The 16,752-nt window shown below is 41.4% G+C and overlaps 1 protein-coding gene across 2 annotated transcripts in view; it reads right to left on the reverse strand.

The window, feature by feature from the left end:
- Positions 1 to 16,752, reverse strand: part of LOC111226561 (breakpoint cluster region protein-like) — a 32,384-nt gene that overhangs the window by 1,402 nt on the left and 14,230 nt on the right. Inside the window, exons 2-22 of one of the 2 annotated variants that reach the window (XM_022751772.1) lie at positions 16,027 to 16,208; positions 13,894 to 13,998; positions 12,908 to 13,093; positions 11,724 to 11,831; positions 11,433 to 11,493; positions 11,274 to 11,326; positions 11,040 to 11,180; positions 8,602 to 8,723; positions 8,140 to 8,305; positions 7,607 to 7,726; positions 7,287 to 7,362; positions 7,077 to 7,181; positions 6,912 to 6,986; positions 6,219 to 6,316; positions 5,850 to 5,981; positions 2,786 to 2,845; positions 1,665 to 1,774; positions 975 to 1,114; positions 627 to 761; positions 418 to 523; positions 75 to 234 (exon numbers count right to left, since the gene is read on the reverse strand). In XM_022751772.1, the coding sequence (XP_022607493.1) occupies positions 75 to 234; positions 418 to 523; positions 627 to 761; positions 975 to 1,114; positions 1,665 to 1,774; positions 2,786 to 2,845; positions 5,850 to 5,981; positions 6,219 to 6,316; positions 6,912 to 6,986; positions 7,077 to 7,181; positions 7,287 to 7,362; positions 7,607 to 7,726; positions 8,140 to 8,305; positions 8,602 to 8,723; positions 11,040 to 11,180; positions 11,274 to 11,326; positions 11,433 to 11,493; positions 11,724 to 11,831; positions 12,908 to 13,093; positions 13,894 to 13,998; positions 16,027 to 16,208 (2,441 nt within the window). Of the gene's footprint in view, positions 1 to 74; positions 235 to 417; positions 524 to 626; positions 762 to 974; positions 1,115 to 1,664; positions 1,775 to 2,785; positions 2,846 to 3,546; positions 3,855 to 5,849; positions 5,982 to 6,218; positions 6,317 to 6,911; positions 6,987 to 7,076; positions 7,182 to 7,286; positions 7,363 to 7,606; positions 7,727 to 8,139; positions 8,306 to 8,601; positions 8,724 to 11,039; positions 11,181 to 11,273; positions 11,327 to 11,432; positions 11,494 to 11,723; positions 11,832 to 12,907; positions 13,094 to 13,893; positions 13,999 to 16,026; positions 16,209 to 16,752 lie in introns of those variants that run through there. The other variant, XM_022751781.1, reaches the window with a different exon arrangement.

The following is a 16,752-nucleotide window of genomic DNA, read 5'->3' on the forward strand; positions in this document are numbered from 1 at the left end:
AACACAGAAGAGGTGATCAGAACCTCACAGGTATTCCAGACATCACTGTCCCACTGTCCTGACAAGAGTTTTACCTGAGCCATGACCTCTAGAGACCAGCTGTCGTTCATGGAGATTGGCTGTGAGCTGTTTGAGATCTTGCTGTCCTTTTCAGAGGGTCGAAGCAAAGTGGGACCAAAAACTGTGGCCAGATTGTGCAAAGACATTTTGTTGATGCTCTCATTTTCAGCCACCCTGTAAAGGTAATGTGAAAAAAAGTAAAAATGACATTCAACCTATAGATACTCAAAATCATCACACTGTAGAATGAATAGCTGCTTTTTCCATGGTCAGTAGCAGACAGTATCTGCATTAAACTATACAACCAATACAAATACACAATAATTCAAACAATGTATTCTAACTGAAGTTGTTCACCTCTTTAGGTGGTCAAGCAGGAAGAGGAAGGTGACCAGATTGGGCTCCGGTAGAGACAGCAGCAGGTTGAGCATACAGCTCTCCTTGGCCACGCTGTCAGAGAGAGCTGCAAGGCAGATGCACAAATGAATGTGTTGGTGTCACAATTTGCAACTGAATTTATGCATTTATGCTGAAACTGATGCAATAATAAAGACTCGGCAGCTGACCGATTCCTCCAGCAAAGTTGGGGTACAGCTCATCAGTGAAAAGAGGCTCCGGCAGCTCGCGGAAATACAGCTTTAGTGTTCCAGCTATGGCGTTTACGTCCATCTCCCTCATCATGACAGACACGTCCTTGTTGTCTGTGCAGCAGATGAGACAACAGTCACTGATTATCAAACAATACTGAGGACAAGCTTTGAAAGTCACATCTGAGCAGGGCGTGAATCAATCCTGCAGGGCTCTGTCTTTAGCATTGTCTGCATGTGAAGTTTCTCTTCAATCATTCTGTGCTGTATTTTTCCCACATGTGTCAAATCACTTTTGAAAACAAATCAACTTCAGACTGAACTCACTTGAATCAAACGCAGCCTTCAGCGCCTGGATGTCAGTTGCGACGCCAGACACTCTGTAGATTCCGACCTCCTCCATCCCTCGTCGCTCGATCTCCTCCACACATTGTCTCACAATGAGGGGAACCTTGGAGCGCTCTCGCCTGGTGAGGACACAGTCGCACAGACACAAGTTTTAAAGGTGCAAATTGCAATTAAACACATCATACAGTATAAACGCTGTAAACACAAGAGGTCACAGTGACCATGACCATGTGACCATGAAATAAGTGAAGCCTAGACCATGTCACTACAGGAGCTTTGTTAATATGCTTTTTACACAATGCATATTTTGTCATGTTGCAGTACGACAAGCACAAGTGTAAATAATAAGATTACTAATCAGACTGGGACACTTACTGGGGACACTTGAACAGAACAAAATCATCTTTACTGTAATTGGTAACACCTGTGCTTTTCCTGCAATAACAAGTTAAAAACGTCTGCTGTGGCTTACAGACCAAAGTTAGTTTTCAGTGAGCTCGGGCAGCATTCCTCTCACATCTACATGTTCAATCAATGAAAGTTCAAAAATTCTGACCGAAACAACCAAAAAAAGACCTTAAAAAGACACACAGACATCATATGTTGACTAAATGAGATGTATAAAATATCAGAACTGCAACACACACAAAACACATATCAACAACTCACTTAGTTACTACATTGATTTTCACTCCGAAGACACCGGATTGTTTCCGTGAAGGCATCCTCTTCAGACTAAACTCTCTGCTGGCGAATTTCATGGACAGCTTCACCTCAATCTGAAAGGAAACAAGTACAGGAAACCAGTTACTTTCAACAACCGCTGTGTGTGCTCATGTTAGCTTACAAACCTGAAAACTAGCATATGTATGCTATGCTTTGCCAGACAGCAGACACTGTGGCTACAAGTGACTTTAACAGGATGATGATAAATGTTACACATAGTGTAACAGCAGAGTCAAAAAACTGACTTAGTACTGCCAGGTTCACAGTAGTAGCTATCTAAAGTCTGCTAACTGTAGCATGACAGTAGCGACCACTGCAGACCAGCTAAGGCTTCAAGCAAAACTCCTGAGGGTATTAAACTGAGCTGAATGTGTTATTGCTTTCATTTGTAAGAGGGAGACTGTGTTTTTTTATGTTACTTGACTTTTCACTTTAATGCATGCATTTGTGTTTTCATTTATCAAAAAGTTAGCACTGTTAGAACCAATCCACCCACTTCTGTTGGACAGTACGATCAACGTGATATTTAGTGGTTGTGTCTCCATTTTATAAACTCTTGCAGTTGTTAAAAAGTACAAGATTTCATATTAAAAGCTTTAAGGCTGCCTAACGCCCACATTATTCAATTCACAAATTCATGAAACCTTCATTTCATTGTCAAAACAAAAAAGGAGATTTCACCGGTTTACACATCAGACCAGGTCTAGCTCAAAAACCACTTAGCAGATCTGTACTAGATTAACAAATAGACTCCAAGGACTGTTTAAAACACAGTTCCAGATTTGTGAAATTTGTGATTTCTATTTGTGAAAACAAAAAACATCACAGCTTTTTTTTATTTTGCATTCAGACCACATACCAGTAGGTCTAGATCAAAATGCACTACATGTGGACTTGTCAAACCTGGACTAGAAAAAACTAGAATTGCCTTTTTCTTTTTTGAAAAATAAAACACTAGTTAGGCACAAAATTTTAATACCATTTTTCCCTTAAACTCCAAATCAGAAGCTGTGTTTAACATTGTCAGTTTTGCCACTTTTCACTGGGTTGCTGAAAGCACTTACCCCATTCATGGTGATGACCGTCCTCTGCCAGTCTTTGTTCTGCAGCGTTTGTGGATCCAGCTGAAACAAAATAAAATACACATTTTTTTATTTCAAATGTCACTTCAAAGAGTAAAAAACCAGGAAATATTTAAACCACATCAGCTTTTAAGTGAGATGAGCACTATGATTATATAAAAAAACAAAAGTGAACACACTGAGAGTTTGGTTTAGTTTCTGTGCAGGTAGATACATGTAGGTAAATATGAGCATCACTTTCCCAATTAGTTCACCCAGCCTCACATAAACATAAACTCCATACGGCAAGGTGGTGCTCACTCATGTGACTGATCTATTTTTGTCATCTGACTAATACCAAACTGCCAACCTTTATTTACAGTGATCAGGCATGAGGAACGTGATAACATCATGTCCCCGGCTGCTGCTAAGCACTGTGCCTGTCCAACACGGCAGATGTTCTTTCACCCAAGAAACCATCAAATCTCATTCAGATAATCCTTTAGTCAGTGAAAATCAATTTTCTTACATAATACTTTTTTTTTTTTTTTTCAAATTAAAAAGATAAAGAAGAATAACAGGCGGTACAATGCTGGTCTCTAAATCTTGAAAGAGATAAATCCCAACAGAAATGTAACACAGTGTCAAACTCAGAAAGGGTTTTAAAAATGTGAGGAAGCAAAAGCGAGGTCGTCCTCAGATGTAGGTCCTTTAAAACAACATCGGGTGCAGACCTGCCCACAGCTCACTGTCCGTATCTTTACCTTCGGTCTGAGCAGACTGCTGCGGACTCTGTCCCACAGACGGGCCCCTGTACTCGGGGGTTTCCTCTGAGCCGTGTCTCCCTCTTCCTCTACACCACTGCTGGCCTGATCCACACTCTCCTCCTCATTAGGATTACTCTCACTCATCCTCTCTGGCATGAGTCTCCCTCAACTCTAAAATGTTACTTTCACTGACTAATAACAAGTGAACAAAGAAACCAGTGCCGGTCTGCAGATTATCACTATCTTCTAAACCACCGCACTAACAGGAGCAGCAGGTCCTTCTTCCCTGAACAAGAAGCCATTGATCCTTTTGCTTTGAAGAGTCTTGATGCAGCCCGACTGACACATTAAAAAACTTTCTGCGTCGTCTCGACGTCTCGGCATTGTTATACTCCAAATCTTTTCAATCCAGTGGGAGTCAGAGAAGGAACAAAGCCTCGCAGTCTGCCAACCACGCTGCCTGTGTGTTGTTCTACTTCCCAGATGGATTTGGGGGATTAACTCATGAGAATCCCCTCCTACCCTCATTACCAATGTGCTCACGCCTGCCACTGTGAGGAGTGCTGCCTGGTGACTCTGCCTCTCAGGTAGCCTAAACAAGATCCTCTGGGGCCAATTACTGATTAGTACTAGTGACCTTTAACATTAGAATTAGCACGTGCGTTGTCTTCCCTATATCTGAAGCAATAGTTAGTATTCAAATCAATGATATAACCCATATATGAACTGTTACCTTTCCCAGAGACCTTTACTCTTGCTAATAAACATAATTTCTTTTCCCACAAATCCTGTATGTGTGATCCTCACACATACGGATATTATCTCAAGCGACTTAAATACGTCACTTTTAAACAAAGAAAGAGCAAATAAGTACATTAACTTATTTCAAATTCTATTTATTTTTAATTCTTGTATTTCCTTCTTTTTCTTTCTTCTTTTATTGATATACTTTATATTTTCAATTTTATTTATCTTTTAAATAGTTTTTTTCCTTTTCCCTTTTTAAAAAAATATTATTAAAAGCCTTTTGTCTTTTTCAAATATTTCAGTTTCAAAATTGAAATGATTTTGATGCTAATATGAAATGAATACTCATTAGATATCATTTTTTAACCATTGAGACTAATCTGTCAATTTAAAAAGTAAAAACTGTCTCATGACTATTGACGTAGACGTCAACAAAGAAAGCAGGAAGGCCAAATGACACTACAGGTCAAGAAAGTTCCTTGAATACCTGACAGGTGTCCTGTCTCCAGGCTGTTAGTATCTGACTGCCAGCACTCTCGGGCCCTTTTCCTCTAAGACTCGGCAGTGTTTTGACCCACCTGTCCAGCAGGGAAATCCTTTCACTGGCTGATCAAAGAGCGCTCTGTGTCTCTCTCTCTCTGTCATACTCTGGAGCAGCGCCAGCAGCTACATTTGGTCAACCCAAAGTCTAATCTGCCCTCTGTCACAACACCCCATCAGGGGTCAAGCTGAAGTGACCCACCAACAACCTCACGGCTCACTTCTCTTTCAGCAGCTACGGGACAGGATTAGCCAAAAAAAAAGTGCCTGTGGTCGGCAGAGCAGATACAACGCCACTGCAGAGGTACTGAAATCAATAGAGAGTTCACTCCACATGTTTCAGTGTCAGTGGAACCAGATAGATTTAGGGTCACACTGAGTAAACATTGATTTTTAGTTTGGTTTTCTGCTTTGGCGCCATGTGTGATACAGTGTGATGTGTAAGAGATCAAGTATTTAGTTTATCATGCCAGATAGTTTAGGAAATTCATAGTGTTTAAACGTTTGTGCATTTTACTTTTCTGGCATTAATTATAAAGCTACAGCCAGAATATGGAAACAAATACTGGAAACATGGCAGAGCGGCAGGTCCGGTTCTGTCCAAAGTAAAGGAAAAAAATCCATCTTGGTGTAAAAGTTGGCTGATTAGTAATAAGAAAGTCCAGTGCAGAAAGGCCACACATACATTATGATCAAGGTAGTTCAGAAACTCTATTAACAATGTGTAGCTTGTCCACCATAAACTAACTGTACATACAGTATACTGATCCTAGTTTTTAATAACCAACGTTAAATAATACTTACCAAATGTTTGTTTATGTTATGTATTTATGTTCCGTGTAAAAGCATGAAATGTAAAATTATTGATCATGATATTGGTTTCGTCCTCAGAAACTTGTGTTGTTCAGGCTCTAACAGGGAAAACTGACACACTCTTAAAACCGCAGCCCTCTGTTATTCCTCAACAACACAAAGAACTTCTGCTGTGATATTTTCCCTCCTTTTGTCCATACCTTTATCTGTCCTTTGGCCATGATCTTGTCAGTGAGCTCTCCTTCCTCTTTGCTCTGCTTGCTTTTGTTGCAGCACTTCTCATAACAGAGCAGCCTTAGAGTCTGAGAGCCCTCCAGTTCAATCTCAAACTCCTTGCACAGAAACAGAGAAAAGGCACGTTATTGTAGGTTTCAGCTGGGTGCACAACATGTTACTTTCATTGTGTTGTTTTCTGAGCATCCAGGGCCTTTTTCAAACATGATGCTTTAATTTCATTCAGTTATGTCTAGGGGAAACACAGTTCTTTATTGGATGTCTTGAAGACACACGGAGGTGGATAATGAAGGTGGATACTCATTCACTTTCTCCTCTCAGGTTTGCACTCTCACCTCATTCCAGTTGGGCTCTGTCGAGTCTCTGTACACTCGTGTTTTGGCTTTGTTGACAAAGTAGCCAAAAGAATCCACCTCCAGGGAGCAATAGAGGTCTAGTGGGGAGAAGCAAAAATCATGTTAAAACCTGAATCAAAATGAAACTAAACATCAAGGAATTACATTAATGATCTGGTTGAGACACACCCAGACAAGGTCGTGTATAAGGCCTGGATCACTGCAACCTCATGCTGGTAAGAGTTTTCCTTGTGTGATTACAGCTCTACTGGTGCTGTCTGAGTAAATCAAGGAATAGCAAAGGAAGTGAACTCCCAGTAAACTGGTTGAAACATGCCACTGACTATTGCGTGACTGGCCTTTGTGATAGAGAGCAAAATGTGGAGCGTGAGCAGGCAGTGATTTGAGAAGCCAAAGACATATTTGAGGCGGCTTGTACACAGTGTTCCTGGCTAATCCCACTTGTTCCCCTGCAGCTGCCCGCCCAGCTGACAGCCGCAGAGAGAGAGAGAGAGAGAGAGGGAGGGAGAGGGAGGGAGAGAGAGAGAGAGGGTGGGTAAAGCAGATGAGACTGGACCGACACAGAAGATGATGTGACACCACGTGCCACCTGCAGATTTATCAGTGATATGATTTCTGGTAAAAAAAAACAAAAAACAAACAAAAAAAAAAACATGCAAACAAGCTACTTACTTAAGCTCTGTTTGAGCCCTGATGCAGAGTGGACAATGACATTCAGGAAGCCATATAAACCAGAAGACTCATCATCTGCGAAAGGAAGAGTTCAGACTGAGACACAATACAAAACTGAGAGGCACATTAAATCCTAAAATAAATGCAGTGTAAAGTGAATCCTACCTTCCTTATTCATGGTCATTGGAATAGTGTGAACAGTCTGGAGCTTCACACATGAGTTAGTGAGCATCTGCAGCTCCAGAGAGGTCAGAGAGAAGCTTTTAAAACCTGCAGGACACAGTCGAGGTGATTGCAAGTCACACCAAAAATGACATACCAACTGTTGTAATAATGATAATAATCCTGCCATTTTAAGGTTGGAAGAAAACTCACACTTCTTCTGCTGCTCTCGAATCATCTCCCTCCATTCTGCTCGTTCATAGTCAGACGAGATCAGGAAAGTGAAACCCTGAAAGACATGAAGGAGTTGAGTATTTTATTGTTCTCATGCTGTGATTTCATGTCGTCAACAGCAGAGGGCAGCAGAAGCCAAAGTGAACAGTTGGTCATTGAGGGTATAAGATATTCTCAACTATACCTTATATGAAAATTTCACTAGTTAGTTAGTGCAGGTGAAATGTTTCATCAGTCTCAATTCTAGGGGTTTATCCGTGCTGAATTTTAGAGAGGACCTCTGATGTCCTCTGACTCACCTTTCCGTTTCTGTTGGCCACTCTGAACGCCATGTTGGGGGACATGAGAAGCAGCAAAGACTCTTGTTCTGATAACTTCTTCCTCAAACGCTCAATCACCTTGGGTCCCTTGGTGGTTCTCTACAGATAAACAGCAACAGGGTTCATTTAAGACAGACCTGCTGTCTTGGTAGAAAGTCATTGTTGTGGTGTTTACATATTTATTTTTTACTGATTGGTTGTTGGTCTTCCCTATTTTTAATTTCTTGATGCTTTTTAATTCATACATATCATTTATGTGTTTGTTTTATTTGTGTCTAATGTTTTATCTTTACACTATCCACATTTTTTTGTTTTTGTGGTTGCAACTTCTGTGATAACTCTAATGCTCTGTGCGGCACATTGTGCTCCCACCTGGAATGAAGAGTGCTATAAGTATACATATATATAAAGCTTTGCTTGCTTGTTTGTTTTTTTTTCCGTACATCACTATTAAACAAATAATAGTTTGTTAAATAATTACAAATATTAAACAATATTATAATTATAATCACCTTTTCTCTTTGGATCTCATTCTTGATCTGGGAGATTTTAATCTTCATCGCGTCAATTTCCTCGTCCTGGACCAGAGGGATGGGGGTGGACTCGCAGTCCTCGATGGTCTGGAATGTCAGGTCAGCCAGCGGGATGTACCATTTGCAGTCATACTGTTGCCCTTTCCTATTGGAGGGAGAGAGGTTTGTATAAAAACACTTTTTTAAAAAAACTTTCTCATCATGTTTTTTTTGTTTTTTTTTAGAAGTGTGAAACCAACAGGACGACTAAGCACAAGCTTGCTAGTTGGTCACAGTGAAACACGTCCATATTCAACAAAGCATAATTTACGTTAACACATTTAATGTCTATTTGGGTGGAGTAATTCTCATTCCCAAACAGCCCTGGGATTTGAACCAGTGGATCCTCTGGGTCACACGCCTCCATCTCTAACCTCCGGCTGGACGCTGACCCAGACTCACCCCGCAGCCTGTTTCTTCAGCTTGGTGCAGAGCAGCAGGTCGGTGAAGAGGAAGACGTGACGGAGTTTCCTGGAACCTTCGACCAGCTCCACCATGAAACGATCCCTCATCAGCTGGCGGTTCTGCCAACGGGAAACAAGAATTCATGTCTTTAAACTCACTGATGAAAGTGTGAGTGAGAAATAGGTGCAACAGTAGGAACTGCTGAATGTTTTACATTCATGTTCAGTTTAAAATGTTTTAATATGGCGTTCACAAACAATGATTTTGTGCTGGTGTTTGCACATGCTTTGAATTATTGTACAGCCTGTGGTGATGCTGCTGCTTTCAGATGAAAATAAACAAAACAATCAATCATTTGTAACACGACCAAAACAAGACAGTAAGTGTACACCACGTCAGCCTCTGAGGCTCTGATGATCTGTGTTCATTGGAAATAGATTGTAGTTTCGAGCTTCCGCTCCTCGTCATCCAGCCCGAGATTAGAAGTGGATGTGATGACATGGGCTCTTCCTGTAGTCCTCTGCCTATTGACCTCAAGGCTGAGGCTGTTTACAGTGACACTGGCCATGTGAGACTTTGCCATCCCACACCAGCCACAGTTGGCATGGTTTCCCTCTGCCGTTTTCTGCACGCTCCACTTCAGCTCTGTCTGGTTACGAGCATGTTGGTGAGGCACCAGTACTGTCCTGGTTTTAAAAAGAGGTGGCAGGGTTATATCCGTTTATTGTTTTGTGACACAAACGTGACCACAAACAGTCAATAATCCAATGGAAAAACAAGAGCTGTCACCACACAGTGCTCACACCCTCCACACACTGGAATCTGCTTCTGCTTTTTACGCACTATGAGACACTGAGCACTGAGGCATGTACAAGAGATGAAGCTAAACAAACTTAAATGGTCGTGGTAATTACAGGCAGCTACGGTGTAAAACATCAACAATGGGTGTAAATTTAGTCGAGAGCTGATCACAAACAACAACAAAACCTGTATTTTAAACCCACTGTCACGGGCTAGTTTGCTATCTGTCAATCTTCCTGTGGGATTTCAGACTTCCTAGACAATATACAGAAGAATGTTCCCAAGAACTTTCTTTGATTTAATATCCCACCCTAGTTAGCTGGGCCAGTTCCCAGAAAAAACAGAGGAAGTTCTCACTCAGGTCATCAGAATCAGATCCCTGAGACGCATGGTGTTGAGGGACGGAGGGGTCAGGAAACATGGCTGAGCCGGTACACGCCCAGCGCAGAAGGCTGGTTAGACAGAAGTTGATAAGGCCCGGTACAGGTCATTTCTGGGAAGCAGAGTTGACACTGCGGCAGGGAAGGATGGGAGTGAGAGCGGAGTTAATTGACGGGTTTTCCTGGTTTGCGACACAGAGACCCTCGCCTCCAGTGTTTGCAGGGCTTTGTCACGAGCTTCCTCTACGCTCCACTTCCTTCACGACTAAAGCAGACAGGCAGAGATGAGTCAGCAGCAACCTGACTCACACCCTGGTTTTTATTGCAGCTTCCAGACACCTTGTGCTCCGAGCTTTACTTTCAATATACAAGATATGACGGAAACGACTGAGCCAGATATAATCCTGAGTGAGAGAATCAAATAAATGCAAGTGCTCTAAAATACTGTACAGTAGTTGAGAAAATGAAAACCTCACGTTCATATAATCACCTGTTCTGTCAATCAAGAACTTAATGACATGTTACCACTGTGTGGACTGCCATGAAATCTGGTTCACATATTCATGTCCCCCTCAGAATCTGGTCAGTCTTTTACTTTTCATCTGTCTTGTTTTGTCCCGTGCTATAAGTACCTGCAAAACCCAAACATTCTCATCATTCTCAGCTGTATGTTAATTAGCAAATGCATGCTAACAAGCTGAACTGAGGTAGTAAACATTATACTTGCTAAACATCAGCATGCTGACCTCACAGAGCTGATGGTGTGGCTGTAGACGCCTGTCTTGTTTGGTATTTGTGAGAAAAGTCAGAAAACAAGCTCAGTTCTCCTAAATACTGTCGACATTCACCGGACATAAATATAAAACCATATAAAAGCGGGAGCGGCCCCAGGAGTCAGTGTGCTGGTGCCAGGCCTCGTTGCTGTGCCACCACACCATTCAAACCACTGAAGTTTGCCTTGGCAAAGAAAAATCTGCTCCACAAAGGGAACAGGCTGCACCTACTCTTAATTTGTTCTTCCCTGGGCTACATTCAATCAAATGGAATTGGTGGAATTTACTTTGGTGAATAAGAAATCCAGTCTCAGCAGGAAATATGGAGGGGAAGTTGATTTATTTACCTAAAACATATTTTATTCTCATTTGTTTTCAGCCGGCCTGAGCACAATTATTTGCAAAAAAGTGGATTAATCAACCTGGAGTCACAAAGTTATTAGTATAACCCTGAGGTGATGACGTGACTTGCCACACTGACCTCTCCCTTCTTAACTGTCATGGACTGTCTGCGCGGGGTGATCTCTTCATTAATGCTGGACAGGAAGTTCTGGGAGATGCGCAGGGCGTCCTGTAACAGTGGATGGTCTGGGTGGCTGGAGGGCGTGTGTTTCAGGAGGTCCTAGAATAGAAAAAACACGATGAGAAATTCAATCCCCAAAAACTCTCATGCAGAGATGCTGCTTCAGATTTTTGTAAGGCAGATCTGACTTACATGCAGAACAAGTGTGCTGCGCGTCACTCTGTCCACAGGTTTGTAGAGAAGAGCTGTGGAGGAGGAAGAGACAGCTCAACAGGCATAGTCACAGCTCATCTACTTATAGCATATATTGATTAATGTGGAGGCTGGCCATTCATTTCACTCAGTACTTACTTTCCAGTGAATTTTTAGCCAACTGGTCTTTGCAGTCCTTTGTGCTTTTGACCTTGAGATTCTGGCAGGAAGATAACACCAGAGGGGAATGGTGAGAAAAAATACCCTCATTAAATCAGAGCAACTGCCCCACAGCGCAATTAAAACAATCAGCACCGCTGTAAAGAGCTGCACAGCTCTTCACACTGCGAGGACTGCTGAAAACTGCTCTGTCATCACTTGTCCCAGGCAGCTGTACAACATCAAACACTCGCCTGCTGCAGTCCCGCTGCGTGTAGCGTGATTACATACCTCAGATATCTCTGCAAACTGAGCGTTTGCCTGGCAGCACTTGTCCGCCGTCTCCACAGCAACCTTATAGTTATCCACAAAGGCCCGGTACACTCCGAGCTGACTGGCCTACAGGGCACAAGTAGATTACTGATTAGATTTATTCCATAACAGCGAAGATAGAGTTTCTTAGACTATTATTGTCGCTGGGTGTGGTGCAGTGTCACTGTATGCTGCACTCAAGCATGAGTTGGCAATGCAGAAGGAATTAATACAATTCAGTGAGGTACAATGTTGACCCACGTGTCTATATATAAGTCTGTGTGTGTATGAGTGTTTTTCATCTTCGTCCAACAGCAAACAGTGAGGTAGCTTTTACTCAGCGACCTCCTATAGAGCATTTTGTTCTCCTTTACTGCTTGTCATGTGGTGTAGCGAGGCTTTTATCTGGCCGGGAGATGACTCCAGGCAGTCTACTCACATGTGCACTACAAGATTCACTGAGCATTACTAAAAGCCAAAGACTACCACCTTTTTTTCTACCCTGAAAGTCTCCCCTCTTTCAACAATCATCAATGATCAAGGCATGACATTTAGGGAGTGCTATAATTAGTTTCTGAAAGTCACTGACTTGACGAATGTTGGTCTGTTCGATCAAAAACCAACATACAATTTAATGCTGTGACGTTTCATATTATTTGATGCTTCTTCTCCAAAGGAGAGTTTGAATCAGCTGAAGGACCTTGCTGTATTTGGCTGTGTGTGGTTACTAAACATCCATAATGCAGTTCAACAAGTGTAAATGCTTTACAACTAAACAATTACCACAACATTTCACTCATGTAAGCTCATCACATACTTTGCATTCAAATGCTCTCAAACTTCCTTGTTTAATTTGTTGCCTGATGGTTTTGTGCTACATTCAAGGTAGGTCAAAAGAAGTGGAAAAACAGGTTTTTGTTGCTTCAGCTCTGAAACATTGTCATGACACGTTTTCCTCCAAAATGATCTTGAAATAACTAAACCATGAAAAATCTAACATGATTTGTGGTAATAAAATTTACACAGCATAAATGGATTTTCCAGTGTTAATGAATAAACTGGTACGATAACATGGACAAAATAATTCTTCACATACTGGACTTTTACAACATTTTGTTTCCTTGGTTTTCCTGCTGAAGCTGACAAAAACATAATCTCCATACCAGTTTCTGGAAGAGGTCGCCCACACACTGCTGGTGGCTCCAGTCCTGGACTCGGGGCAGCAGAGCATCATAGAAGTCCTTGTGGATCTCATGAAGCTCTGGTACTTTGAAGAAGATGGTCTCTATCTGCTGGATGGTCAGCATCGGTTGGGAAGTTGTGGCAGCGGCCCTCAGAGGCTTCATGGGCTGGACAAAAAGCACAGTTCATATTTGAAAACAGTCCCTGAATGTAGCAAAGTTTAAATCATTTTTAATGACATTGTCTTTGTAGAATGAAGATATTTGTCTGCAAGTCTTAACTCTTACTGAGCAGCATCCACCTAACGTCTCCATCAGTACTCTAATCAATTTAGTACTCAATAATCAATTTACTTAATTTACTTTTAAATTACTGTCAATCTATTTTGCACATTTCCATTTTTGCACTTTTGTCCATACAGTTATTCTAATTTTCACATCACTCTTTAACGTTTGCATTTGTACCTTTTTCTATTCACTTAATGTGTATGTATTGTTATTACTATTTCATATTAGTTTTAATCATAAACTTTTAATCATGAACTTATCATTATTTATTATGTCAAAAGTTATAAACAGTCACAAACAGACTCAGGAATGTCTGCAATATCTAGCAAAAGTTAGCTAACTAAATTAGCTAAAGTTAGCCACCATAAGCGACTGGTCATACAAGATCAGTTAAGGCTGAGTTAGTGTGCGATGTGTTTCTTATTAATTTAACTTTTCATTTGTAAAAGGAAGAATTTGTTATTTCTTCTTTCAAAAGTCATGTTTTTCCTTTAAACGGGAATATGTACAATATACAAGCATTTAAAGAAAAACAAATTGACTTTAAAGATGATACCTATATCAGCATTTTTATCAATGTTGTAAGCAAATTTTAATCAGCTCATGAAAGGATTGTGTGTGTGTGTGTGTGTGTGTGTGTGTGTGTGTGTGTGTGTGTGTGTGTGTGTGTCTGTACATACTATCAGTAGGGCCTCCAGGTGGCTGAGGTAAGTCTCTTCACTGGCCAGGATTCCTGACAAAACCCACTTCCTCATCTCCAGCCCCTTCTCCTGATCCAGCTCCACCTGATACAAACAAGGTGGAGAAAGGAAACAATTGGCAAACATGATGAGAGGACGTTTTCCAACAACACAAAAGACTCATATTAACATACGTGAACTGTAAATGGGTTTGAGCTTTAATAAACCACCCACACACCTCTCCAAACCCCTGGCTGCAGATATTGTTGTTGTGGGATTAGGACAGACCAGATATGATTAAACTCTGTGGGAGTTTGAGATTCCAGGAGGCTTGAACCAGACTCCTAGCACCTTAAGCAAGACAAATGTGTTTCTAGTCCAGAGGTTGTTACTCCAAACAGGTTAAATCCATCAGTCATCCTGGTGTGAGCTATCATGGCAGTAAGATACACACTGGAGCGTCAAGAAGGGCCACATCAAGCTCCTCCATTATATTAGCCAGATAAAAAATGCTGAGTGAGCCCCTCCACCATCGACCATGATTTAGGCTTTGAAGATCACAAAGTGTATACATCAGAGGATACCACAGATAGGACAGGAGCACAGCAGAGGGGGAGGGGAGCTAGGTCTCTTCTTAACATCTGTTTGCCCACTGTATGTTTGCTGAGCATATACAGTGTTTTTCAGCGACGCTCCGCCTCATACTCAAAAGCACTTCCATCTGGGAACTCTGTTTTTTATTGTTGGCCTCTGGATGCCTCAGCTGGAGAAGCTGTTTGAATGCCTGCCAAAGGGCTTCTTCTGACGTTTTTAAAGGGGACACTCCACTGACTTTACTCATGACGTTCAGTTTACTTGTCATGAAGTGTACTCCTAATGTCTTCAGTGGCTCTGGAGGAGTCATGGATGTCATGGAGTCATGGGTCATAATGACGGTCTAATGAAAGGTGCTGTCGAGTTGCATTATGGAATATGTAGTGTTTCAGAATGTGCCCCAGATTAGGGACTAAAAATCAGGATATTTTTGGCCTTTTCTGCTCAGATTTTGAACTTTCTTTTTTCAATCCATCTTGCAAATTTCTCAACTTTGTGGAAGTGTAATACTTGATCACTTTAGGAAATGTTAATTATTTTCTCTCCCAGTGCAGATTTAGATCTCATCATATGTCAATATCATATGTCTCTTTAAATTTGCTAGATTATTTTTGTGAAACATACATATGTATACATATAGTCTGACATTACAACATTAATTTTGAAAGATTAGTACAAGCCTCGTCGTCTCTACACAGCATGTTACATTACTGACCTCCTGTCAGATTTAGGTTGATGTTCATCCAGTATAAAACAACAAAACACACGTTTCCAGCATGTTTATATCTTATATGTACAGGTAGAAACACCACACAGGAGAAGAATAACAAGCAGCAATATCGTGTTTGCAACAGGTTTACAGGAAATGTTGTTATAATTTTGTGAAACACTTTCACAAAGTCTGGCATGGGTTTGAAACGACAAATCTTTGTAACGCTGGTGCCATGTATTTAGTGTAAAGTATTTACATTATGAAGTAAATTAGCATTACCGCCTCATGGTTGTATCCCTCTGCCAACCAGCCAATCTCTCCTTCCTGAGTTACAGCATTGGATAATGTCCTGAAGTGTTTTTGCAGAACATTATGATGTCACAGTGAAGTTGACCTTTGACCATTTACATTATTGCTTCATTTTTGCATTTTATCCTATTAGACATTCACTCTGTCAAATGGCCAAAAACGTTTTTTGAGGTCACAGTGATCTTTGACCTTTGACCACCAAATTCCAATCAGTTCACTCTTGAGTCCAAGGGAATGTTTGTGCCAAATTTGAAGATATTCCCTCAAGGGGTTGCCGAGACATCACATTAATGAGAATGGGACAGATGAAAGTAATACCTCATGCCGGCAACAGCCAGGGCTAAAGGTTTTTAAGAACTGATCTGCTTAGAACGAAAAAGCCACAGCTACTATAAGTGTTGGATGGTGTGTGGAGAGTGGACAATGAAGGACAATGCAACAGAGAGGAAGGAGCAGCAGCAGCAATGTGAGAGACACACTGTCAGACATGTTGGTGGGAGTTGACCCAGCCACATTACCGAAAGCGTGGACTCCAGAGATCCAGAGCACTGGGTGTCTCGACTGTTCCGGCTCTTTGAGCGGAGTCGTGGCGAGGAGGAAGGAGATCCAGTATAGGACAGAGGGTCGTGGCGAGGGTGGTGCTCCTCTGAGTGTTCCAGGTCATATCCATATGACGGAGGGGTCTCATTGTAGGGAGCCTCTGTGAGAAACAGTCAAACAAAGGACAATGGTCAAACGGTGTGTGATTAAACTCTTAAGTCATGGAGTAAACAACGAGAAGCACCATGCAGCAAATTGAAATATCTTTTTCTGTTGGTAATTTAATACTGGGCAAATGGTGGCTAAAGTGGGTGGGGCTAACAAAGTTATTTCGGAACTGATATCTGAAGATTATTAAGATGCCACCGGCTTCTTACAGTTCTCTATAGAGTCATCAGGAAGGATATGAACTTGTACATCTGACGCCTAAAACAGACAAACAAAACAGAAACCTCCTATACAATAACAAGAGATCCAATATACCACCATTGTGTAGATTATTATGATTGATTTTTGTGGAAACTGTGGGAGAACTGTTTCCAGTCGCAGAAAGCAGCTGCTTTTTGGTGAAAAGCTCTGATAAACCCACTGAACACCTGCTCAGCACCAAACGGCAAGCAGACAAAGTTAGGAACAAGCTGGTCAACATAGTGGAATTTGGCAGCTAAAGAGTCAAGTATTCCCTCAGGGGTTGGTGGAAACTA

Source organism: Seriola dumerili, unplaced genomic scaffold (assembly GCF_002260705.1).
Source record: "Seriola dumerili isolate Sdu_G_001 unplaced genomic scaffold, Sdu_1.0 BDQW01000017.1, whole genome shotgun sequence".
Taxonomy (NCBI): Eukaryota; Metazoa; Chordata; class Actinopteri; order Carangiformes; family Carangidae; genus Seriola; species Seriola dumerili.